The sequence below is a fragment of the Filicampus tigris genome, chromosome 13 (assembly GCF_054856515.1).
Source record: "Filicampus tigris isolate MCC_2025a chromosome 13, RoL_Ftig_1.0, whole genome shotgun sequence".
Taxonomy (NCBI): domain Eukaryota; kingdom Metazoa; phylum Chordata; class Actinopteri; order Syngnathiformes; family Syngnathidae; genus Filicampus; species Filicampus tigris.
In genome coordinates, this window is record NC_141229.1 from 770573 (window position 1) to 790753 (window position 20181).

Below are 20181 nucleotides of genomic sequence, written 5' to 3' on the forward strand. Positions count from 1 at the left end.
TGTATCCTTACTTAATTCCCTCACTACATCCATCCTTCGCAATGTTTGTAATTGTTTTCCTGCACCTCATTTAAAAAGTGTCTAGCCATGTTTGGTCCACCGTGCACGTATGGCAGCGGCAGCGGCAGCGGCAGCGGCAGCGGTAGCGGTCAGTCAGGCACCAGCTCGGACACCTCAGCCCAGGACTGGCAGGCGGGCAGGCAGGCAGGCAGCACACCGGCGGTCTCCTCCGCGAATGGGCGAGAGTGGCCGAAGCCGAGCAGCTAGCGACATTTTCGGATAAATCCAGGTACGTTTCGTCAGCTCGCTTCGTCAGTGTGTGAGACTATTTGGCCTCGTAAGACGCACCGCGAGCTGTTTGGATTCATCTTGTGTGTGTTGTTGTTTTCACGTGCCAAAGTGAGTGAGTGAGTGAGTGAGTGAGTGCTTTCAAGGGGAAGCTAACAGGCTAACTAGCGAGCCGAGGGAGTGTCCGTCTCCGGCATCCGTCAACGCCAAAACACGCGTTCGATCAATTCAAGGTTCATCCAAATGAAGAAACCCCCCAACCACCCCCAAGTAGCCCATTTCTGTCATATCAGCGATCAGCGTCGTTACTGTTCCTTTTCATTGTCGATGATGAACAAATAAAAAATGTATTCTGGGTTGGCAGGGTTGCATTAGCAAAGCTGCTTTTAACCATCTTTAAATACACCGCATCTTCATTCGCGTTTGTCAAACAAAATTTGGACTGTAAGTCATGATGAAATTGCTCTTTAATTGCCTCACGTGACAAGTGTATCCCTAATGAGATACTATTTTGTGTCATGTGCAAGTAGTTGTGCCAAATGTTACGTGACGAACACTCGGATGATGCTCAACCAGAGACAAAATATGCAAATCCCCCCAAAGACAAATCAATTACCAGAAGCGTTTGGCATATTTTTGTCAAAATATCCAAGAATAAATCATTATAGCACACTTTATGCCCCCAATTTTTTGTCTTGCTGAACTGAAGATAAGTGGTTTGGATAATGGATGCTTGAATGAACTGAACCTGTTTTGTTGGGGACTGCTTGTCCTGTTTCATGTAAGCAAGCGACTGTGGTCCCCACCCCATATTCTGCTGGCCTAGTTATGACTATGGATTTCATTACCATGACAACTTGATTGTTGGTTTATCTCTGCTGGTTAAAAAAAAGGCAACTACCGTTATATAAAGAAAAACATTTAGCATGGGCGCCAATTAAACATGGGACCAATATCCTTTGCCTTATTTACAATAAATCAATGAACTCCTTATTTAATGAGATAAAATAATTAAAAACCAAAATAAAAATGAGTCCATGAGTTTAAATTGACCAATTGTTTTTTCAAAACTCTCCCAGGACTCTTGCTAATGCACAGTAAATGCTCCGAGCGGCGTGGCCAATTCACGGAGGAAGCAATCGAAAGTCGGGCGGGAGCCCTTCGTCGATCCAAAATGGTGGCTCTCGAGCACATGATTGTGCTGAATTGATCAAGCCGTGACTCAGCCGCCCGTGAGGACAAATGTTGTGCTTCCCGGAAACTGGGCCTCGCACCCATTGCAGAGGGATGACGGCACAAAAAGGAACGAAAAGGCCGAGGCGTGCAAGTCAAGTTAATCCTGGCTTTGTCTGGCTTTTGTTTGGCCTTTGATGCGCGTCTCGTCTGCCTTTTGTCCTCGAACTGAATGGAGCCGCGCTGCCGACAACCTGTTTGCTGACACTTTATCTGCTGGAAGCGCAATTGTTTGTCGTTGCTGTTAACGTGGTCGTTTCAAGTGTGAGCGCAGTCTTAGGTGCTGACCAAGTCGAGCTTTCCAACGCCAAGTAGCAGTTGGGACACGCATGGTCATTGGTTCATAAGTCTTGAAGAGTTTTGGACCTTCCAATGGAAATCAGTTCTATCACGCAAACCCGAAGACCAATGGAAACGTTAGTACAGTTGTACGTTGGCGTGCCAGTTTTGTGGTTTAGGGCGGCAAATAATGTCTTTCATCCTTTGATGAATTTGACAAATTGATCACAATTCAGTGACTAGACTTTGTTTTTCAAAGTAAAAGCCGCTTTTTGCAAATGTCTGATTTTGATTCAACACTAAGCTCATCGGTTTTCTTTCACGGAGGACTCTTTGCATATTCACTGTTGACGAGACGAACAATCTGAGGATTTGCACAATTTTAAGTTGAGTCTAAATGATTGATTGATGGTCAAAACAGCTGTTCATTTGAGAATTGATTCATTGCCTGACCTCTCATATGGTTAGCGTGTTGTCTCGATTCTTTGCGTATAATGTTAGTACCACATACCCCTGCTGTTATAATAAGAATAATCCAAATAGTGGGAAAAATCCAATAACAACTGCCACCCCAACCAAACAAAGAAAAAGGAAGAGGCTTGTAATTGCCAATAGATACCACAGGGTGGCGGCAAGGAACTCAAAACGGAGACTGGTAGCATGCATCTAGCATGGGCGCAATCATGAACTCATGTTACATAAATGACTACATTGCCATTAACAGTCAGTAAAGTCACCTTCTGGCTACAAACGCTTGGACTGGGCTGTGAATGTGTCGGCTTTAGGACCCAGCACCTTTTTGTGGAGCCTAGCGCCCTCCCTTTCTCTCTTTCGGCACACGCACACACACACCCCCACACACACACACACGCACACACACCCAACACACACACGCTGATGCGCTCAGTCTGCTTCCAGCCTCTGCATTTACATCGCAGGCGTCAAGTGCGGAGTGCCACTGGCGCGCTTGCCCAGTCGTAGCATTTTTTGTCTTCACCAGAGGCTGGTGGACTCGGGAACATGCCACAAACCAGAAGGAGCACCTTCGGCCGGGTGAGTGCGTGACACAATTCCTCCGGCGCCGCCCACTCTTTGTTCCGCTTGGGACTCAGGTTGTCAGGACCCTTCGTGCGCCAGGTGTGTTTTATTTTGTTAAGGGCCTCCGAGGACTTGTTGTTGGTCATCGCAGATGACGTGTCACCCGGTGATGATGTCACTGGTCGCGCTTCTTTTTGATGACCTGTGGTGACTTGACGCTTGTTTCCTGCCAGTTCGCAGCATTGTGGCTTCCATAACAATCTCCAGTAGCGCATCTTAGCTTAGCCATGACACGGCGTTCTATCTCTAAGATGTTTTTCACCCGTTGATAGTACAGTAGCGTCCAGAACAATTTTCAAGAGCGCGCCTTAGCGTAACATGGTATAGTTGAGCATATTCTAGTTGAAGCTTGCTTCTTCTCATTCAGCACACGTGAACTTCCATAACAATCTTTAGTAGCGCATTTTAGCCTAGCATAGCGTGTTATCAATAGCTTCCATCGTCAGGAGTACAAAGGATATCAGAGCATATCGTCGCTGTCCTGTGAAAAAGACTTCTGACCATTTCTTTCTATTTTCTTATTTTTACGTGAATGGTGTTTTCGCATTACAGACATGGCATTAACGTGAAAATTCAAACTCTGACCACAATGGGGACATAAGTGTTTTTCACAGGACAGCGACGATATGTAAGATATGTATGTGGCCCCTACAAGAACACAAAAGCACTATACTTTAGGTAAAACAGCTTCCATAACAATCTTACGTGGCACATATTAGCATAGAATATCTTTTTTAGGCAAGCCTTCTTCGTATCACTAAAATCTCATCAACAGCATAGCTTTCGATATTCTTGCAAAGCAAAGCAGAGCATCTAGCCAGTTTCGTCCCTTCACAGAACCAAACCGCAATTTGTCAAGGTGTAAGTAGCACAGCGTCCATAACAATCTTGCTTGGCACATGTTAGCATAGCCAAATATGGCACAGCAGCTTGAAGACGTTTATTCCACTAAAACACCAAATTCACTAGTATTCTCCCTTTAGGCTCCAGAAACATCAACTATCAGGGTTTAAGTAGCACAGCGCCCATAACAATCTTGCTTGGCACATGTTAGCATAGCATAGCATATTAGCAGTCCCCGTCCCCTTCGAAACTCCAAAATGTTATTTGTCAAGTTTTAGGTGACAGCTTCCATAACAATCTTGCACAGCCCTAACATTGGAGCAATTTTCTTTCATGTGAGTTGATTCTATTATTATTATTATTATTATTATTTTCAACCGTTTTTTTTTTTGTTAGCCTTGGGGTCGAGTGACGCTAAATAATTCAGTTATCCTCATCGGCGTGCGAGCTGCCAGCAGCACGAGGCTAACGTGTCGTAGCGACGCCCGGCTCACTGACCACGTCGACATTGCGTATATTTGTAGAAGCCTCATTTGGTGGGTTGGCCCATCGCTGCCATGTGCTAGCATGTCTGCCATATTGGATGTGGCAAAGCTCAGCTGTAAATGAAGTCAATGCTGCTAATTCATCAATATTTGGGTAGGAAAGGCACTAAAATGGGCCTTCCTTCCTTCCTTCCTTCCATCACATCTGTTTTTGATTCGTCCATTCTTTCCCCTCAGACCTGCGTTGATCTTATTTCCTTCTTCCTCCTTTTTCTATTCCTGCATCCTGGCATCCCTCTTTCCCTCCGTCTCTTGAACCGACTTTTCTGCCTTCCTTCCATCCATCGCGCTTGTTTTTACTCATGACTCCTTGCGCCTCAGATGTGTCTTCCTCCTGAACTACATCCTTCCTTCATTCCTTCCTTTCATCCTTCCTCCAGTGCCTCCTTTCTTCCTCCATCACCTGTTTTTTGCTTTGAGCATACTTGCATCATTTCCGATGTGGCTTGAACCGACTTTTCTGCAGCCCTTCCTTCCGTCACAACAGTTTCTATTCATGTATCCTTTCACCTCGGACCTGCTTTTTCTTCTTTCCTTCATGATCTCCTTCATACCCTTCCTGCCTTGCCTGTCTCCTTCTGCCATCACACTTTTTTTTAAATGCATCTACATTCTTCCTCCCTTAACTCATTTTTTTTCATTTCAGACTTGCTTTTTTCCCTCTTTCCCGCCTAACCTCCTTCTGTTTTTTTGCCTTCCCTCCTTCATTCTCAGACCCACTTTTTATTTGGACTCCTTCCTTTTCCTTGCTGAAGCTGTCTTTTCTGCCTTCATTCCTTTGCTACTACTTACCAATACTGCTTGTGAATTTTAGTTTTTTTCTTGCCTGTAAAAAAAAAAAAAAGTATGGCCAACCCTGTATGTTCCAGATAGGGAAGCACCAAAGGAATGCAAAAGTATTTTCTAATGTTTTCATTCATATCCATCTTACTATGATACTCACGTATGTCTATTGTCTATGGGCTTATGCTGGGCCATCCATTAGCCGCCGTGGTTTTATCTTCATTAACATTCCGCGAGGGATTGGCGCCCAACAAAACATTCTTTATGATTTGTATGTTTTTTTTTTGGTATGGTGGATTTAAGCTCAAGCCGCAGTTTAGCAATGGTTGTTTCTCAACAAGGATGTGGTGGATGTTGCACCGAACGTTACTCAAAGTGCAACTGAAAAGTATTCTGGCAAGTCTGTAAAAGTGAAGCAAAATTTCATGAAGACATTTTTCATCTTGTATTTTATGTCGAATTCTGAGTAAAGGAAAGAAATTCACGTTGGATTAAGGCTGTAACATAAGCGTGACTACTATCTCAGCCTTGTGTTTTAATGTGCAGCAGCAGCAGCAGCAGCAGAGGGCCTGCTTGTATTTGAAGGAGAGTCCGAGGCGGCGGGAGGGTAAGAATAAAGTGCTGAGTCACCAGCGCTCTCGTGGATGTTACTTCCCGATTGGGCGACGTCACCGATGCTAACCCAGTAGGAGCGTGGCGCGACCATCCGCGCGTGGCCCGTCCGGTGGCCGAAAATGACGCTTGGCCTCATTTCTAGCGCTGGGAGTGGTGGAGCCTCTTATTCAGAGTACAAAAATACATTTAAGAGGAGAAGTAACAACTTTTTTGACCGATCATTTCAGAAAGTCATACCATGGCACATCACATCATCCTATAGCGTAACATAGCATCTTGAAGCTGGTTTCCGTACCCTCCGATGTAGTGTTATGCTCAAGACTCAAGAGACGAGACCAAGATCATAAAAAATATTTTTTAAATCATGACAAAGTCAAATAGTATTTACATTTCCTTCAAAAAAAAAAACAAAAAAAAACCCTAACCTTTGACGGGCAAAAACACGGTGTCTGCAACTCTTTCAAAGAACAAAAATCTCATTTCCAATTTTTTTTCAACTACATTTTGGGGAAAAATACTAAATAGAAGAGTGGGGAGGGGTGAGCAGTTATCCACAGAAGAGGGAGAGAGCAAGACAAAAAAAGACACTGACAACACTGACCCCTTTTTGCTCCTAGGGTCATTTTTGTTTTTAATTAGTGCCAGCAGGTCCTAGTTAGCCCCAAGGACAACATGAGTAGCTCACGGCTCTGTTCTAAAAAGAGCTCACTAGAGCTGTCGTTTTAATAAAGTGACACTGCGATATTTTTACTCACGGTTGTCATACCGTCACAATCGAATATCCGCCCGCGCATGCCTAGTCTCGACGGGAAATCAGTCCGGCTGCTCTTACCACAAATTGTATCATCGGATCTTTATGCTCGTCACAGCCCCCTTCGGAACTTAAAAAAAGAAAACAAACTTTGAAAATAACTTGGTTGCCATGACAATCTTGCCTCTTGCCATAGTATAGCATAGCATCCAGTTAGCATGGCATGTAAGCACAAATGGCGTATGCCGCGTCTCCCACGCAGACGGCCGGCGGCCAGGCCAGGATGAGCTCGGACGGCGGCGGCGGCGGCGGCGGGCGGCCCCCCAAGGTGGGCTCCCTGGTGGAGGTGATCGGCAAGGGGCAGCGCGGCACGGTGGCCTACATCGGCGCCACCCTCTTCGCCTCGGGCAAGTGGGTGGGCGTCATCCTGGACGAGGCCAAGGGCAAGAACGACGGCACCGTGCAGGGCAAGCGCTACTTCACCTGCGAGGACGCCCACGGCATTTTTGTCAGACAGTCGCAGGTACGAGTGTCTATAGGATGGGGGGCGAGAAATATTTAGATGCATTACTACTGCAAAATAGTCAATAATAATACTAATAAATACTACTATCCAAAGTAGATTTAAACAACAAATAGAGTAAACGTTTTTGAAAATACATGTATTATTCATTACAATTAGTTTGAACTTGATTGACATTTTTCTTAATGGTTGCAATTGTTTCAAAAAATACAATTTCAACTTTTACTTTTCAAACTTATTTCATTTGCGCTTTGAAATACAAAATCACAAATTTTCCTTTTTCTAATGTAATTACATTTATATCATTTTTATCATTTGAAATATTTGTATTATTTTGTAAATACGACAGAAAAGGAAAAAAATACTCTCTTGATTAATTAAAAGTTTAACTTTTTTAACGTAAAAAGCAATTGTCAAATGTACTCATAATTGAAAAAAAATACTTATGATCCATTCAATTCCGTGACTTCCACAGCCGTGTATCTCTTAAAAAGTCTGAAAAAGACCAGCTTGTTCAACTTGTTGATGGTTTCCTTTTTGTTTCAGATCCAACTAGTCGACGACGGCGCCGACACCACGTCCCCAGAGACGCCCGAGCCCAGCGCCACCAAGGTGCCCAAACGAGGTAACGCTTTGCCCTCTTGACCTCCTGTTTTATGACACAACCTGGTCGTCGTCTTTTTTTTTTTTTATAGCTTTATTGTTTGCACCAGGATCTTGAACGTCCGTGTTCGTCTTTCTCTCCCCACAGACATCCTGGACACGTCCAAGTCCACCAAACTGGTGAGTCATATAAAAACACACACACCAAAAATGTTTCCGTCAAATCGAAGTCATCATTACTAAATGCTTGCAAAGGACAAATGCACACATACTGAATTTTCTTTTTTTTTTCAAATCCTGATTGGATTTGAGGGAGGTGTTCCTTTTATTTTGACTGTTTTTTTAGGAGGATGACTAAATGCCAAGTTGGGGTAGCCACTATTTTCGGATATTTTATGTTCTCACAATACAAAGAGAAATATAGTCAAATTGTATCACTGCAATGTACCCTAATGCATACTAAAAGTGTCCATAAATTGTAGAAAGACCCCCCCCCCCCCCCCCCCCCACAAGATTACATTTGCTGCTGACGCCTATTATTTGTGCTACATTGTAGGGAGTGATCCCACCAGCAGAGGGAGACGTTTTAGCTCTAACCAGACATGATTCCGTTCCTTGTGGTTTTTCTCACCATAATGCCCATATTTGCATACAAAGTATTTTCATCTTCAATACCACACCAATGCGCACCTCCAATTTACTATCCTTTAGCCAACCTTGGTGGCAAAAATCGACTGTACACACACAAAAACAGGCCCTCATACATTACAGTATTTGATCCATTTTTTTTCACTGATTCTTTTGCTTGCCATTAAAAAGCGCCTCTGCACCACTAGCGCTACTTGTACCACAATTTGAGAATCACTCAAATAAGACGATATGAAAAATCATTAAAAATATTCATGTGTGATGTGTTTTTTGTGCACGCATGTTTTTGTTCGCAAAGGTGTCCAAAGGGTACTGAAAAAGAGGAGGCCGCACGGGTTGAAGAGCGAACAAATCACAGACAGACAAAATTCAATGCCAGCTTAGAATGAATTTAATCCTGCACTTGAAAAAAAAAGTCTGTTGGATTTCCATGAAAAAGAAGTACGGACACTGCTTGCACAAATGAATAGGGTTTTATTTTGTGCAGTATTCCTGCTGGTCATGTTAACGTGTGCAACCAATGTCCATATTTTTGGAATGTCAATCCAGCCGATTCGTTTTTCCCGTGTGCGTTTCATGACATCTCCGATTGCAGCGAGATGCTTGTGCGTGACACATGCACACGTCAAGCTTGTCTCTTTCTTCCCTCCGGCATGCCACTGACCAGCTTGACTTTAACCCCTCATCCGCCTTCCTTCCTTCCTTCCTTCCTTCCTTCCTTCCTTCCTTCCTTCCTTCCTTCCTTCCTTCCTCCCTTCCACAACGCAGCGAGGAGTCAAGGCCAAAAAGGTGCGGCATGATTCCCTCGCCTCGCGACACCGTCTTAACCGCCGTGGTAACCGTGGCAACCGTAGCGCCGGCCACCCTCTTTTGTCCGCACCGCTGTCAGCCGAATGACAGGAAGAGGCTGCGCCGCCGCCGCCGCCGCCGCTTCCTGTCACGTGACCACGCTCTCAGCTCTGGCCTGCCTTTCGGTTGACTTTGTTTGTTAGCTTGTTTGCTTTTTTTTTTTTTTTTGCTTTTTGTTTTATGCAGTTTGGCCGCAGCTTGTTGCATAGCAGAGCAGACAATATGGTATTGATACGATAATATTCGATTCAGCGATGATGTTGATATTGGGAGGGAAAAGACATATTGGCAGTATATTGTGGGTGGCCAGACTGAAAATATGTATTTTATTTTTAAATGTTTCATGCTCATTTTTATGATTAATGTAATTTAATCATCTAATGCTAGTAATCAAAAAAAAGCATTTAATGTGTCAGTGAAATTGTTTATTTTATTGTTTACACTAAAGCAATTAACAAATATTAAATTCAAAACTATACATATTATTTGCCTTATCAGGAAAAAAACAGCTAAATGAATGCTACAAATATAGTGGTCCCTTGATATAGGAGTTTAATTCATTCCGTGACCACATTTGTAACTCAAAACATCTCAAATCATCTTTCCCAATTAAATTGAATGGAAATTCCATTAATCTGTTCTAGCCTCCCCCTCACAAAAAATGTCAAATGTTTTTCATTAAATAGATAGCTGTCTATCATATTGTAATTTATAAAACATTACAACAAAAGACAAACATTCAAACATTTGCCCCGCCCTCTCCCAAAAAATCAGCAGTTTCTGCTGATTTTTCTGACTGTTGTGAAGTTAAACAAAAACCGCCAAATGTTTCGGAACTTGATACCTTTCTTGGAAGCGCTAAAGGAGCAAAAAAACTGAAGTTATTTTATTAATGATATATTTTTTAGCTCATTCAGTACCAGACTTTTCAGACCCTCTGTGAAATGACATGTAAACATGTCATTGGGATAGAATGATTGAATAAATTGTTCGATTAATCCAAAAAAATCGCTTTGTCCACAGAATAAAACCCAACAAAAAAAACATATTGGTCGTGCCCGGCTCCTGATCAAGCAACTGTTCGGAGGGCGGGGTTAACGGTCCACTCCATGACGATTCCTAAAGAGCTGTGATCATATCCCCCTGATCTTTGCTAATCTCCTTCTCACAGCATGAGCGAGCCAACTCTAAGAGGATTAATTCAGACGAGGATGATGATGCTCCCATCAGCTGACAAACCAAAAATACTTGCTCGTTTTTGTGTGTGCGCGTGCGTGCTCGGTCAGGCAAGCCTAAAGAACAAGACGGCTCCATTACAGCTCATCCGAGGGCAAATGTGTTTTGTTGAAATATTAAACAACTTCCTGCCAGCAAACGGGCGCTGCACTTGGGGCGTGTCAAGTTTCCCCGCCAGCGTAAATCACAACGTGGATGACAGGAAGTCATCAAGACAACTTGGCCTGGCTCGCATGCTGCCAATGGCAAGCAAAGCGGGAATAAATCAATCGCTCAGGACTGCGGCTGCCAAACGGGCCAAATTGCCACACTTTTGCAGCAAAGAAGAAAAAAAAAACAAGTAGTGTGTTTTTATGTACTTGATGTATTTCTTTCAACAATGACACTACAACTTTATGAACGTTTGCATGTAAATGTGGCAGATTCGAGCCATAGGCTGGCTGGTGTCCATCTGCACTTCCTTGACAGGTGTAACAGTTCACGTATAAATACAGTAAAAATAGGCTAACTAAAGCAATTACTTTGTAACATTTGAAATGTTGGCGGCTTTTTGTTTAACTGAAAGGTTGCTTGATATCTTTCCATGTTTTTGATATTCAATTGTTGAATAAAACACAAATGTTGTGTTTTCTAGGGATGCTCGATACCGCTTTTTTTTTTCGCAGACCGATACCAGTACAAGTACTCGCTTCTGGAGTAGTCATCAATACCGATACCAAGTACGGATACCACTTGTACTTTTAATACAACATCTCTCCCCCCCAAAAAAATAATGCTAGGTTAAAGAAAAGAAGGACATGAAAGAAAGACCTTTATTTCCCAAGATCGCAATTTTGCTTCAAATTGCATGAAATTAGTGACAATTTTCTGATCTTCAAAATGACAATTTCTTCTTCTGTCTGAGCATAAAACAGCCACAAGAGGGTGTCGCGCCTACCTTGAAATGAGGCCGGTATCGGCTGCGATACCGATACCTGCTATCGATTCCTACTCAACCCTTGTGTTTTTTTTCAAATAAAAAAACAATTCCCTCTATCTGTTCACTTTATTATCACTTTTCTATTTTTTAATAAATAAATCTCGAACAAGATATCACCCAAGATTGTTTACGTTAAATGTTAAATGTCATTTTCAACTCCAAAATAACAAAGTAGCGTATCTTCCGGTCCATCTTCAAATTTTCTGTATATTTGCAATAGTTGGTAACAGTCAACTAAAAAACAAATTCAAACAAAAGTAGTGTATCTTGTAATGTTCAAATATTATCCAATTTAAAAATCCGATTGACTTTGTATTTAAAAAAATGGTCTAATCTCTTTGAACATTGTAACTTTTTCTCGTTGCCTTCTGATGTGGGTCGTATTTAATGTCATCGTTCCAACAGAATCTTTTCCAGAATTTTTTCAACACGTCCTAGCCACAAGCACTTTACATCGGAGATCACTTGTCGCTTCAGCTATGAAAGGGGGACATCGGCGTTGCTAGGAGATGGAGGGGCCGGCGGAGGGGGTGGGGGGGGACGGTTGTTCGTTTGTTGTCTCGCGTCCGCGATGTCGCGGCTCATTTCTCCGCTTTTTTCTTCTTTTTTGAATACATTGTCTCTTTGTATCACCAACCCACCCTGAGCGGTTAACTGAGCACCGCCCCCACCCCCCGCTGTGGTCGCCGTGGCGATGAGTGGGTGAAAAGGCGGGGAGGGGTGAGGGCACGCGCGGTGATGTAATGCGGGAGCAGGGCATTGGATGAGAGGGCCGGTCGGGTGGTGGGGGGCGGACGGAAGGTTACCGGAGGCGAGGCGGCGAGATGTCAGAATGCTGCTGAGGCGGCGGGATTAGGACGAGGACAAGAACGAGGACGGGAGGCTGGGGGAGACACCGCCGCGGCCATTTGCAGCGCTGCATCTTGCCGACCTGCCTTTTTCTGTCCGTCCGTCCGTCCGTCCGTCTGACTGTTGGTCTGTGGTGAACGCCTGGTGTCTTCCTGTGTGTGTGTCGTCCTCTCTTGCAAATATGATGAGGCAGACAGCGGCTCCTCGAAAGGTACAGACCGCCCGCCGTCTTGACGCTCGCGCGCCGCTCATCCGGTATTTCAATTTTTGCCGGTATCGCCCCCCTTTTTTCTTCTTTCTTTCTTTTTTTGGGTCAGGTTAGTCATGGTGTGCGGGGCACAACGTTGGGGCTTAAGAGGCTGTCAGCTCTTATTTGGCAGCGGCGTTAGGTCGGGCTCAATTCCGCTGAATGGTCTCGCTGTAATCCAATAAAGCATCCAACACGACGGGCGAAGGGCAAGTCGGCGAGATGTGGAAACTTTCATGCGTTTGGAGATGAGTCGGCCCCCCAAAAAAGCAAAGAATCAAAAGCTCTTTGATTCTTATCCCTGCTTTCAGTTTGATCTTGAGCAGCAGCAGGATCCTGCAGCGGCTGATTGCAGGGCTTCAGCTAAATCAGTTGAATTCAATTTGCTTCGCTCCAGAAGTGATGTCATTGTCGGTTGCATGGCAGAAAAAGAGACAACCGAATAAAGTAAGTTCTGACCATATTTCTGTTCATCTGTCGATGCCAGTGACATAAAGTGACAGGCAGGGCTTCTAAATGTTATCAGGAGGTACAATCAACCTGTGTCTCATCCACCTGCTGCCACCCAATGCAAAACAATCGAGCGTATTGAACAAAATAGACCCAAAGTCAATTTGTGAAATTGGGAGTAAAGACCAGTCATGATTATTTCAGTACGCGTAACATTGTTGTGACGTTTTAGTTTGATGCTGTCCCGCCAACGTTTTCCAACGTGACATCGGCCAAAATAATCAGCCAAATGTTTGCCGATTGTTTTTACCTTGATGTACTCCAACCATTTATAGCACTTGTACACGAGTAACGCCGCTCACATTATTCATTTCACATAAACCTAAACCATATCCTTGTTTTTCCTTGAATATAACGACATTAAATTTAACGACAGAACATTTTCCAAGCAATGCTTCGGTGAGCAATGCGAGTTGTGCAAGGAATTGTCACTATTTTACATATAACCTAAAGTCACGCTTTGTGTCAAGAGAAATCAAAACATAAATATGGCACATTCAACTACTGGTAACACAAAACATACGCACGAAACGGATTTAAACGCATTGTGTCACGCGTTGCATTCGGGGAACCAAAAAGCCACTTTTTTTTTTAACGATATATTTCCAGGTGACTAGTCCATCCCGCAAAGAGCAAAAATGTCGCTATAATTAACACCAACTGAAATGCATTGGGATAAAAAAAATGTTTTTATGCATGTTATCTATTTAATAATTAAGCGACCGAATCATCTGTATTTTTCCCTGCCCAAAATCCGCATTGGCCTGAAATAATCCATACGGGTCGGGCCCTAGAAAATGGGAGCTAAATGAAAACGGGGCTGAAGCGGCCGCAAAGCAAGGAGCTAGTTGAGGTTGGCTGGCGTGTCATGACGGCTTTTGCGGCGGTTGCGCGGCCTTCCCGGCCGGCCGGCCGGCCAAGCGGAGCGAGCGCACAATGCGGCCGTTCGGCTCGCTGCCACTGGCGTTGTCCTTTCAGATGCTCCGGCGGAGCGGATCCGTGCTACGTCACCTTAACAAACTAGCATGGCCGGGACCTTTCCCGTTTGTTGTGTTTTTCTTTCTTATTTGTGTCTACGAGCTTAACGTGCGCTTCGTGATCTAAGAACGGAACAAAAGGGGGCGATACCGGCGGAAATTGACACCTGTCGGAATGTGTGATTCAGACTTTACGTTTGACGTCACAATCGCTGAGTCTGTGGCTCAGCCAAATTGCCATGGTAAATATTCAGTTAGTTCTGGGAGAAAAACAAGCACGTCACAGGATAAACACTCAGGATGACCATTCCATAATGGTACTGTACGGCTAGCATGTTCTAGTCCGTAGGCGAGCCGTTCCTCCTGTTTCCTCTCTTGCAAAGCAGTCGTAGAAGGAGAAGAGAGCGCCTTGAATGGCTTGCCTTCAATGACTAACCCTGCCTGTTTGTTTCCTTGCCCTTCCCGTCCGTCCCGTCCGTCCCGTCCCGTCCCGTCCCTTGCCTTGCCTTGCCTTCCCGCCTCTTCCTCCTCCTGCGTCTTCTTCCTGGTCAGAGCGCGGCCAGAAGGCCCAAGGTGAGCCCTCTTGCCACTTTTCAGGGCTTCCCCTTTCGACCGGCTTTGTGATTTTGTAAACGTTTGTGCCGCGTTTGACTTTGGAAACAGACAACTAGGCCAAGTCAATGTACATGTAAAGAATGTTCTTGTCTTTCTTATTTAGAATGATAATAAGAATTCACTAAGTTCCAGTATTGATTAGATTCCATTTGAAAAATCATTTTCCACTATTTGGTGGCATGCCGCGAATGATGAAGCTGCGAGAAACTCAAGCCTCTGTCCAAAGCTTCAGTATTGCTTATATGAATACTTCAATCTGTAAATATAATAACCAACCTCATCCGATGTCATGAAAACACATTGAAATCCCGTTGTCTGGTTTAACGGCACAATTTGCCGTGTTTTCCCTCCAGCAGCCGAGCCGTCCCGCAGGCTCCGGGGGGAAGGCGGCGTCCGGCTCGGCGGCGGCTTCGGCCGGCGAGATGAGCAGCAGCGAGGCCAGCACGCCCGCCCAGACCCCGCTGGCCGCCCCGCTCATCCCCGGCCTGCACTCGCCCGGGAACGCTCCGCCGCCCGTGCCCGGCAAGGTCTCGCTCGTTTTCTCTCCAATCTCCTTCCTGAGACAACTCGCTTCTTGGCTTCCCCTGGTCCATGTTCAGTGTCGTACACAGCATATTACCAAACGGCACGGCGACAACCCTTGAAATAGGCTGACTTCAAAGTTGGAAGACAGCTGTGACGCTAACGAGCGGACCAACCTTGGTTGAACCTTGAAAGTCCCTTTCGTCAAATTATTTGGAATTTTTTTTTCCAGTCGTTTTTGTCTTTTTCATTGTTTACTTTTCATTCCATTTTGATTCAGGACTTTGTTAGATTCAAGTTATTTCTGTGACAACTTTGGGTTTTGCTTTTCATGACCAGATCGGCACCAACAACTTTGTCTCCGTGTGCGTCTGACCGCCCACACCATTTAAAAAAAAAAAAATTATGAATATTTATTTATTTAAAAATTGAAATGAAAAAAAAAAAAAAAAAGATTTGATTTTGGAAAAAAAAATACACAAAGTGTGAGGTTGCTGGCGTAGTAGACCAGTGTGACCAAAAATATTGTAAAAAGTGAGAATCTTGCTTCAATCCTGAATTGTACCACTTCTGGGGTGAGGAATTCATGTGAAATTTTGAGGCTTTTCTCCAATTTGGTGTTTTAAGTCAGCCTCTGCCTAATTGATATTCCAGCCCTCACCGCAGGAGGAAATCACCATGGCAACACAGGTTCATTGACATGACGCGCTCGCACTGGAAATTGTTGTCACTTTTCACAACCTGTCAAAGGTGTGACTGCTAAAAATAGACATTTGGTGTGGCATCCGGCAAACTTGACATGCGGGATTTTGTGCAAATGAACAAATAAAACCGATGCTGTGTGTACCTTTGCATGGCTATCAAACAAGCTGAATGTGTTATGTAGAATGCAATAAGGTTTGATTTCATTGTTAGTAATTGGCGTTCATCATTATAAAGTTTAAGCCTTAGGAAAATAACCCCTCCTGACATTTAGATGAAATATAGGACATTAAATGTAGATGAAATCATGTCCGGTAATAATCAAAATGTCAAAATGATGACATTAAGATCATAAAAAAAGCAAGAACGCACTCTTGCATGGAAATTCGTTTTTATTACTCACGTATTTTTCACTTCGCATCCTTTCGTCTTCTCAAAAATCGACATTGCGCCTTATCAGATGCGTCTTGTGCCTGTCAAATCCAAAATCAAGTTGAATAAAGGTTAATGTGCAGAAATTCACTTTATAATCCGGTGGCCCTTCTATCCCGCTCGCTTTTTACAATCCGATTATAGTCTGGAAAATCCGCTAGTTAACTATGACATTTATTTTACTGTTAAAATGCTAATATTGAATTTTTTGTTATTTTGAGGAAAAACAAATCCCGTTTGGGTGTGAAACGTGTGCGTGTTTCAGGAGGAGGAGGCTCTGCGCGCTCAGGTGAAGGACCTGGAGGAGAAGCTGGAGACGCTGAAGGCGAAGCGCACCGAGGACAAGGCCAAGCTGAAGGAGCTGGAGAAGCACAAAATCCAGCTGGAGCAGCTGCAGGAGTGGAGGAGCAAGATGCAAGAGCAGCAGGCCGAGCTGCAGAAGCAACTCAAGGAGGCCAAACGGGTACGGGAAAAATCCAGCGCCACGTGACCTGACCTGACCTGACCTGACCTGACCTGACCTGACCTGACCTGACCTGACGTGACCTGACCTGACGTGACCTGACGTGACCTGACGTGACACGACCTGACCTGACCTGACCTGACCTGACGTGATGTGACGCCACTGCTGGCAGGAGGCCAAGGAGGCCCTGGAGGCCAAGGAGCACTACATGGAGGAGATGTCGGACACGGCCGACGCCATCGAGATGGCCACGCTGGACAAGGAGATGGCCGAGGAGCGCGCCGAGTCCCTGCAGCTGGAGGTGGACTCCATGAAGGACAAGGTGGACGAGCTCACCATGGACCTGGAGATCCTCAAGCACGAGATCGAGGAGAAAGGTGGCGTCAAGAAAGCTCCCGACGTGGGGAAAAAAAAAAAAAAGAAATGTTGTCAGCGGGGTCTTGTTTTGTGTGCGTTGCTGTCAGGTTCTGACGGCGCTGCGTCCAGTTATCATGTCAAACAGCTGGAGGAGCAAAACGGGCGATTGAAGGAAGCTCTGGTCAGGTGTGTATTCAAACAGCCCTAAAAATCGACACAAATACGCCCGATATTTACCAATTGTTGTCTGTCTTGTAAGGTTGATCAAATACTAAAGGTAAAAGTCACGTAAAACTATTAAATCAGGCCGAAGTCACAGTGTCTCATCACCGGTGAGCTTTTTGTAGAGCAGACCCTCATGACTCGTGTTGTCCTTGGGGCTAACTAGTGCACGCCGACACTATTTTGGATTTATTATGACATCCATGTTTGCACTGTTTCTTTCTTTTTGCCCACTCCCTCCTCCGTGCGTAACCTTGACTTTTTAAATCCACGGTAAACCGTCAAATCGCCCCATGCCTACCTGTAATTTAATATCTTTATTGTTGTAAGCGTTTAGGGAGAAAAAAAAGGAGAAGCTGTGTCAGTCATGATATATTTTTTCGATTCACCAGCCAATGAATCTGTTGTCGGGATTTTATTCTGCCAAAGTCAGCGTCGGCCTCCAAACAGTCCAGATGGGTAAGGCGCCACTCACTAGTTTCTCCCGGACTTCAGGATGCGAGATCTGTCGGCGTCGGAGAAACAGGAGCACCTGAAGCTGCAGAAGCAAATGGAGAAGAAGAACGTGGAGCTGGACGCTTTGAGGGGCCACAAGGAGAAGCTGCAAGAAGAAATGGCGGCGGCCGAGAAGACCATCGACGAGCTCAAAGAGCAGGTCCGACTCGCCAACTCGCCTAAGAGCACAATTGTCAAGTCATTTGGGAAAACTCCCAAAAATCAACTAACCAAATCCGCACAGTCTGTAGCAAGCACATCGGCATTGCTATTGATATTCAGGCCAACGTAGGCTTATCAGGCGAACGTTACACAAAATCTCTGACTTTTATGCGTTTTAGAGTTTCTTTGTTTTTTCGCTCACTTTATGATCACGTTAGCATAAGAACTAGAATTGTTCGTAGGTAGCCCTCATTTTCCTGCTGGCCGCTCTATCCGCTCTGGCTTTTTTTCCCAATACTTAAAAAAAATATTTATGGGTTGGCTGTTGTTTTTTTTTTGGGTTTTTTTGTGGTATTTTCTCCCCACTGTCTTCTCCTCATTTTTTGTGGAAACAAAAATCCCAATACATTTCATTGAATGCCAATTAGAAAAAAAAAATGAAGTGGAAATGTTATGAGAATCAATGAGTCGTTTCATAAGGAAGGAAAAAGGTCAAATATTCCGATAATTTGTAGTTGTTGTTTTTAATGATGCTAATCAGGTGGATGCAGCTTTGGGGGCCGAAGAGATGGTGGAGACCCTGACGGAGAGGAACTTGGATCTGGAAGAGAAAGTCCGCGAGCTGAGGGAGACCGTCACCGACCTGGTCAGTGCACTTGCACTTGTCGCAGTTGAATTTGCCTGGCTTCTCATTTCAAGTAGCAGTCACAAAAGATTTTCCATTACTTTTAGTTTTGATTTCATTTGGATTTTGGGCTTATCAAATTCAGTTTGTTTTCATGACTTTTTTTTTTAGTGCTAGTTTACTAATTCCTATGACTTTTTCTTTTTGGTTGAGTTTTTATTGACTTAAGTTTGACTTTATTTACAGAACCCAAGGGGGCCATACGGATGTACGCCTGCCAAAATAAATGACGAAATTTCACAAAGTTTTGTACTTACCTCTAAATTCCACCAGAGGCCTTGATTTGACTAAATTAAGCGCCTCCACTCACTTCAACATAATTCAATTGTCCACATAGTGGCACAAAGCAATCATTTTTGATTACACACGGCTTGGACCTGCCTGAGCACAAAAACGACAAGAGGGGAGATTTTCAACACAACCCCCAAACAAAAAAATCACTGTTCCGCTAAATTTGTTTGAATTAGTTTTGTAAACAAAGATGGCTGCTTCAGTTTTTTTGTTTTTTTTTGGCGTCTTTGGCCCGCAGGAGTCCATCAACGAGATGAACGACGAGCTGCAGGAGAACGCGCGCGAGACGGAGCTGGAGCTGAGGGAGATGCTGGACCTGAGCGGGACCCGAGTGCGAGAGGCCGACAAGCGGGTGGAGGCGGCGCAGGAGACGGTGGCCGACTACCAGCAGACCATCAACAAATACCGCCAGCTCAGCGCTCACCTGCAGGTAGCGGCGCGCCGACTTCCTTCCGGCTTTGCGTCCCAGCCCGCTCGGGCCGCTTGACTGGAGTGGAGTCGGCGGGCTGACGTCGACGCAGGCGTCTGCCGCCGAGTCCTAATCGCTCCTGTTGCTGGCCGTTGACAGGAAGTGAACCGAGAGCTGACCAGCCAGCGGGAAGCCTCGGCCGAGCTCCAGCAGCAGCAGCAGCAGCAGCAGCAGCAGCAGCAGCCGCCGCCCGCCGACATGTTTGACTTCAAGATCAAGTTTGCCGAGACAAAGGCGTACGCCAAGGTCACTCGCTATCTTTGACACTTTCTTCTGACCTTGAAAACTCCTCCGCGGCCATCGGCGACGATGGATGCCAAATACGCAGTGGAACTGGGCGGGATGGCAGCAAATGAATTTTCAACAAACATATTCACCATTCTTTGCCCACTTTTATCAACAGAAACTTGATAGCATGAGCCTTTGTAAGGAGCTCCTTTGAATCGCTTCAATTACACCTTTAAAGCTAACACGCACATTTCCTGTAAGTTGATTCATGTATTTATTTTTGGACCATTTTGACAGTGTGCCACTAATCACCAAGGTATAGTTTTCCGCATATTGAGCGTTGATCAGTGTTTTGGGGGGAATTTGTAGGGCTCAATTGCTATCATGAGTGTCAATTCTACAGCAATTTTGCCTATTCTTGGCGTATTTGCGTCCTCCGCAAATTGCAGCGGTTGACCGTGCTGTAAATGAACAAGTTAAACAGATTGGGTGGATGGTGACCTTTTTTTTTTTGTTAGGCGATTGTCTCCAAAATTCTGATTGCGTCAGGCCTAATTACAATACAAGAAGTCAAATAATATTGCGTCCTTGATGCTGCAATAGCATACAAGTACGATAGTATGATCGTATATGCTGTGATATGACGCAATGCAAGAAATTGTTGTGTCTTTGCTGTTGTGTG

General features: G+C 44.6%; 1 protein-coding gene across 11 annotated transcripts in view; it reads left to right on the plus strand.

Moving 5' to 3' along the window:
* Nucleotides 1-121: 121 nt before the first annotated feature.
* LOC147137013 (dynactin subunit 1-like) overlaps nt 122-20181 on the plus strand; it is a 29462-nt gene continuing 9402 nt past the window's right edge. For 2 of the 11 annotated variants that reach the window (XM_086048558.1, XM_086048560.1), the window contains exons 1-14: nt 2699-2853; nt 6698-6958; nt 7505-7583; nt 7710-7741; nt 8978-8998; nt 14409-14429; nt 14825-14998; nt 16393-16590; nt 16763-16967; nt 17055-17133; nt 17665-17824; nt 18368-18472; nt 19041-19232; nt 19371-19517. In XM_086048558.1, coding sequence (XP_085904684.1) covers nt 2821-2853; nt 6698-6958; nt 7505-7583; nt 7710-7741; nt 8978-8998; nt 14409-14429; nt 14825-14998; nt 16393-16590; nt 16763-16967; nt 17055-17133; nt 17665-17824; nt 18368-18472; nt 19041-19232; nt 19371-19517 — 1707 coding nt within the window. In that variant the 5' untranslated portion in view covers nt 2699-2820. Of the gene's footprint in view, nt 290-2698; nt 2854-6697; nt 6959-7504; nt 7584-7709; nt 7742-8977; nt 8999-11785; nt 12334-14408; nt 14430-14824; nt 14999-16392; nt 16591-16762; nt 16968-17054; nt 17134-17664; nt 17825-18367; nt 18473-19040; nt 19233-19370; nt 19518-20181 lie in introns of those variants that run through there. The other 9 variants (XM_086048565.1, XM_086048559.1, XM_086048561.1 and 6 more) reach the window with 9 other exon arrangements.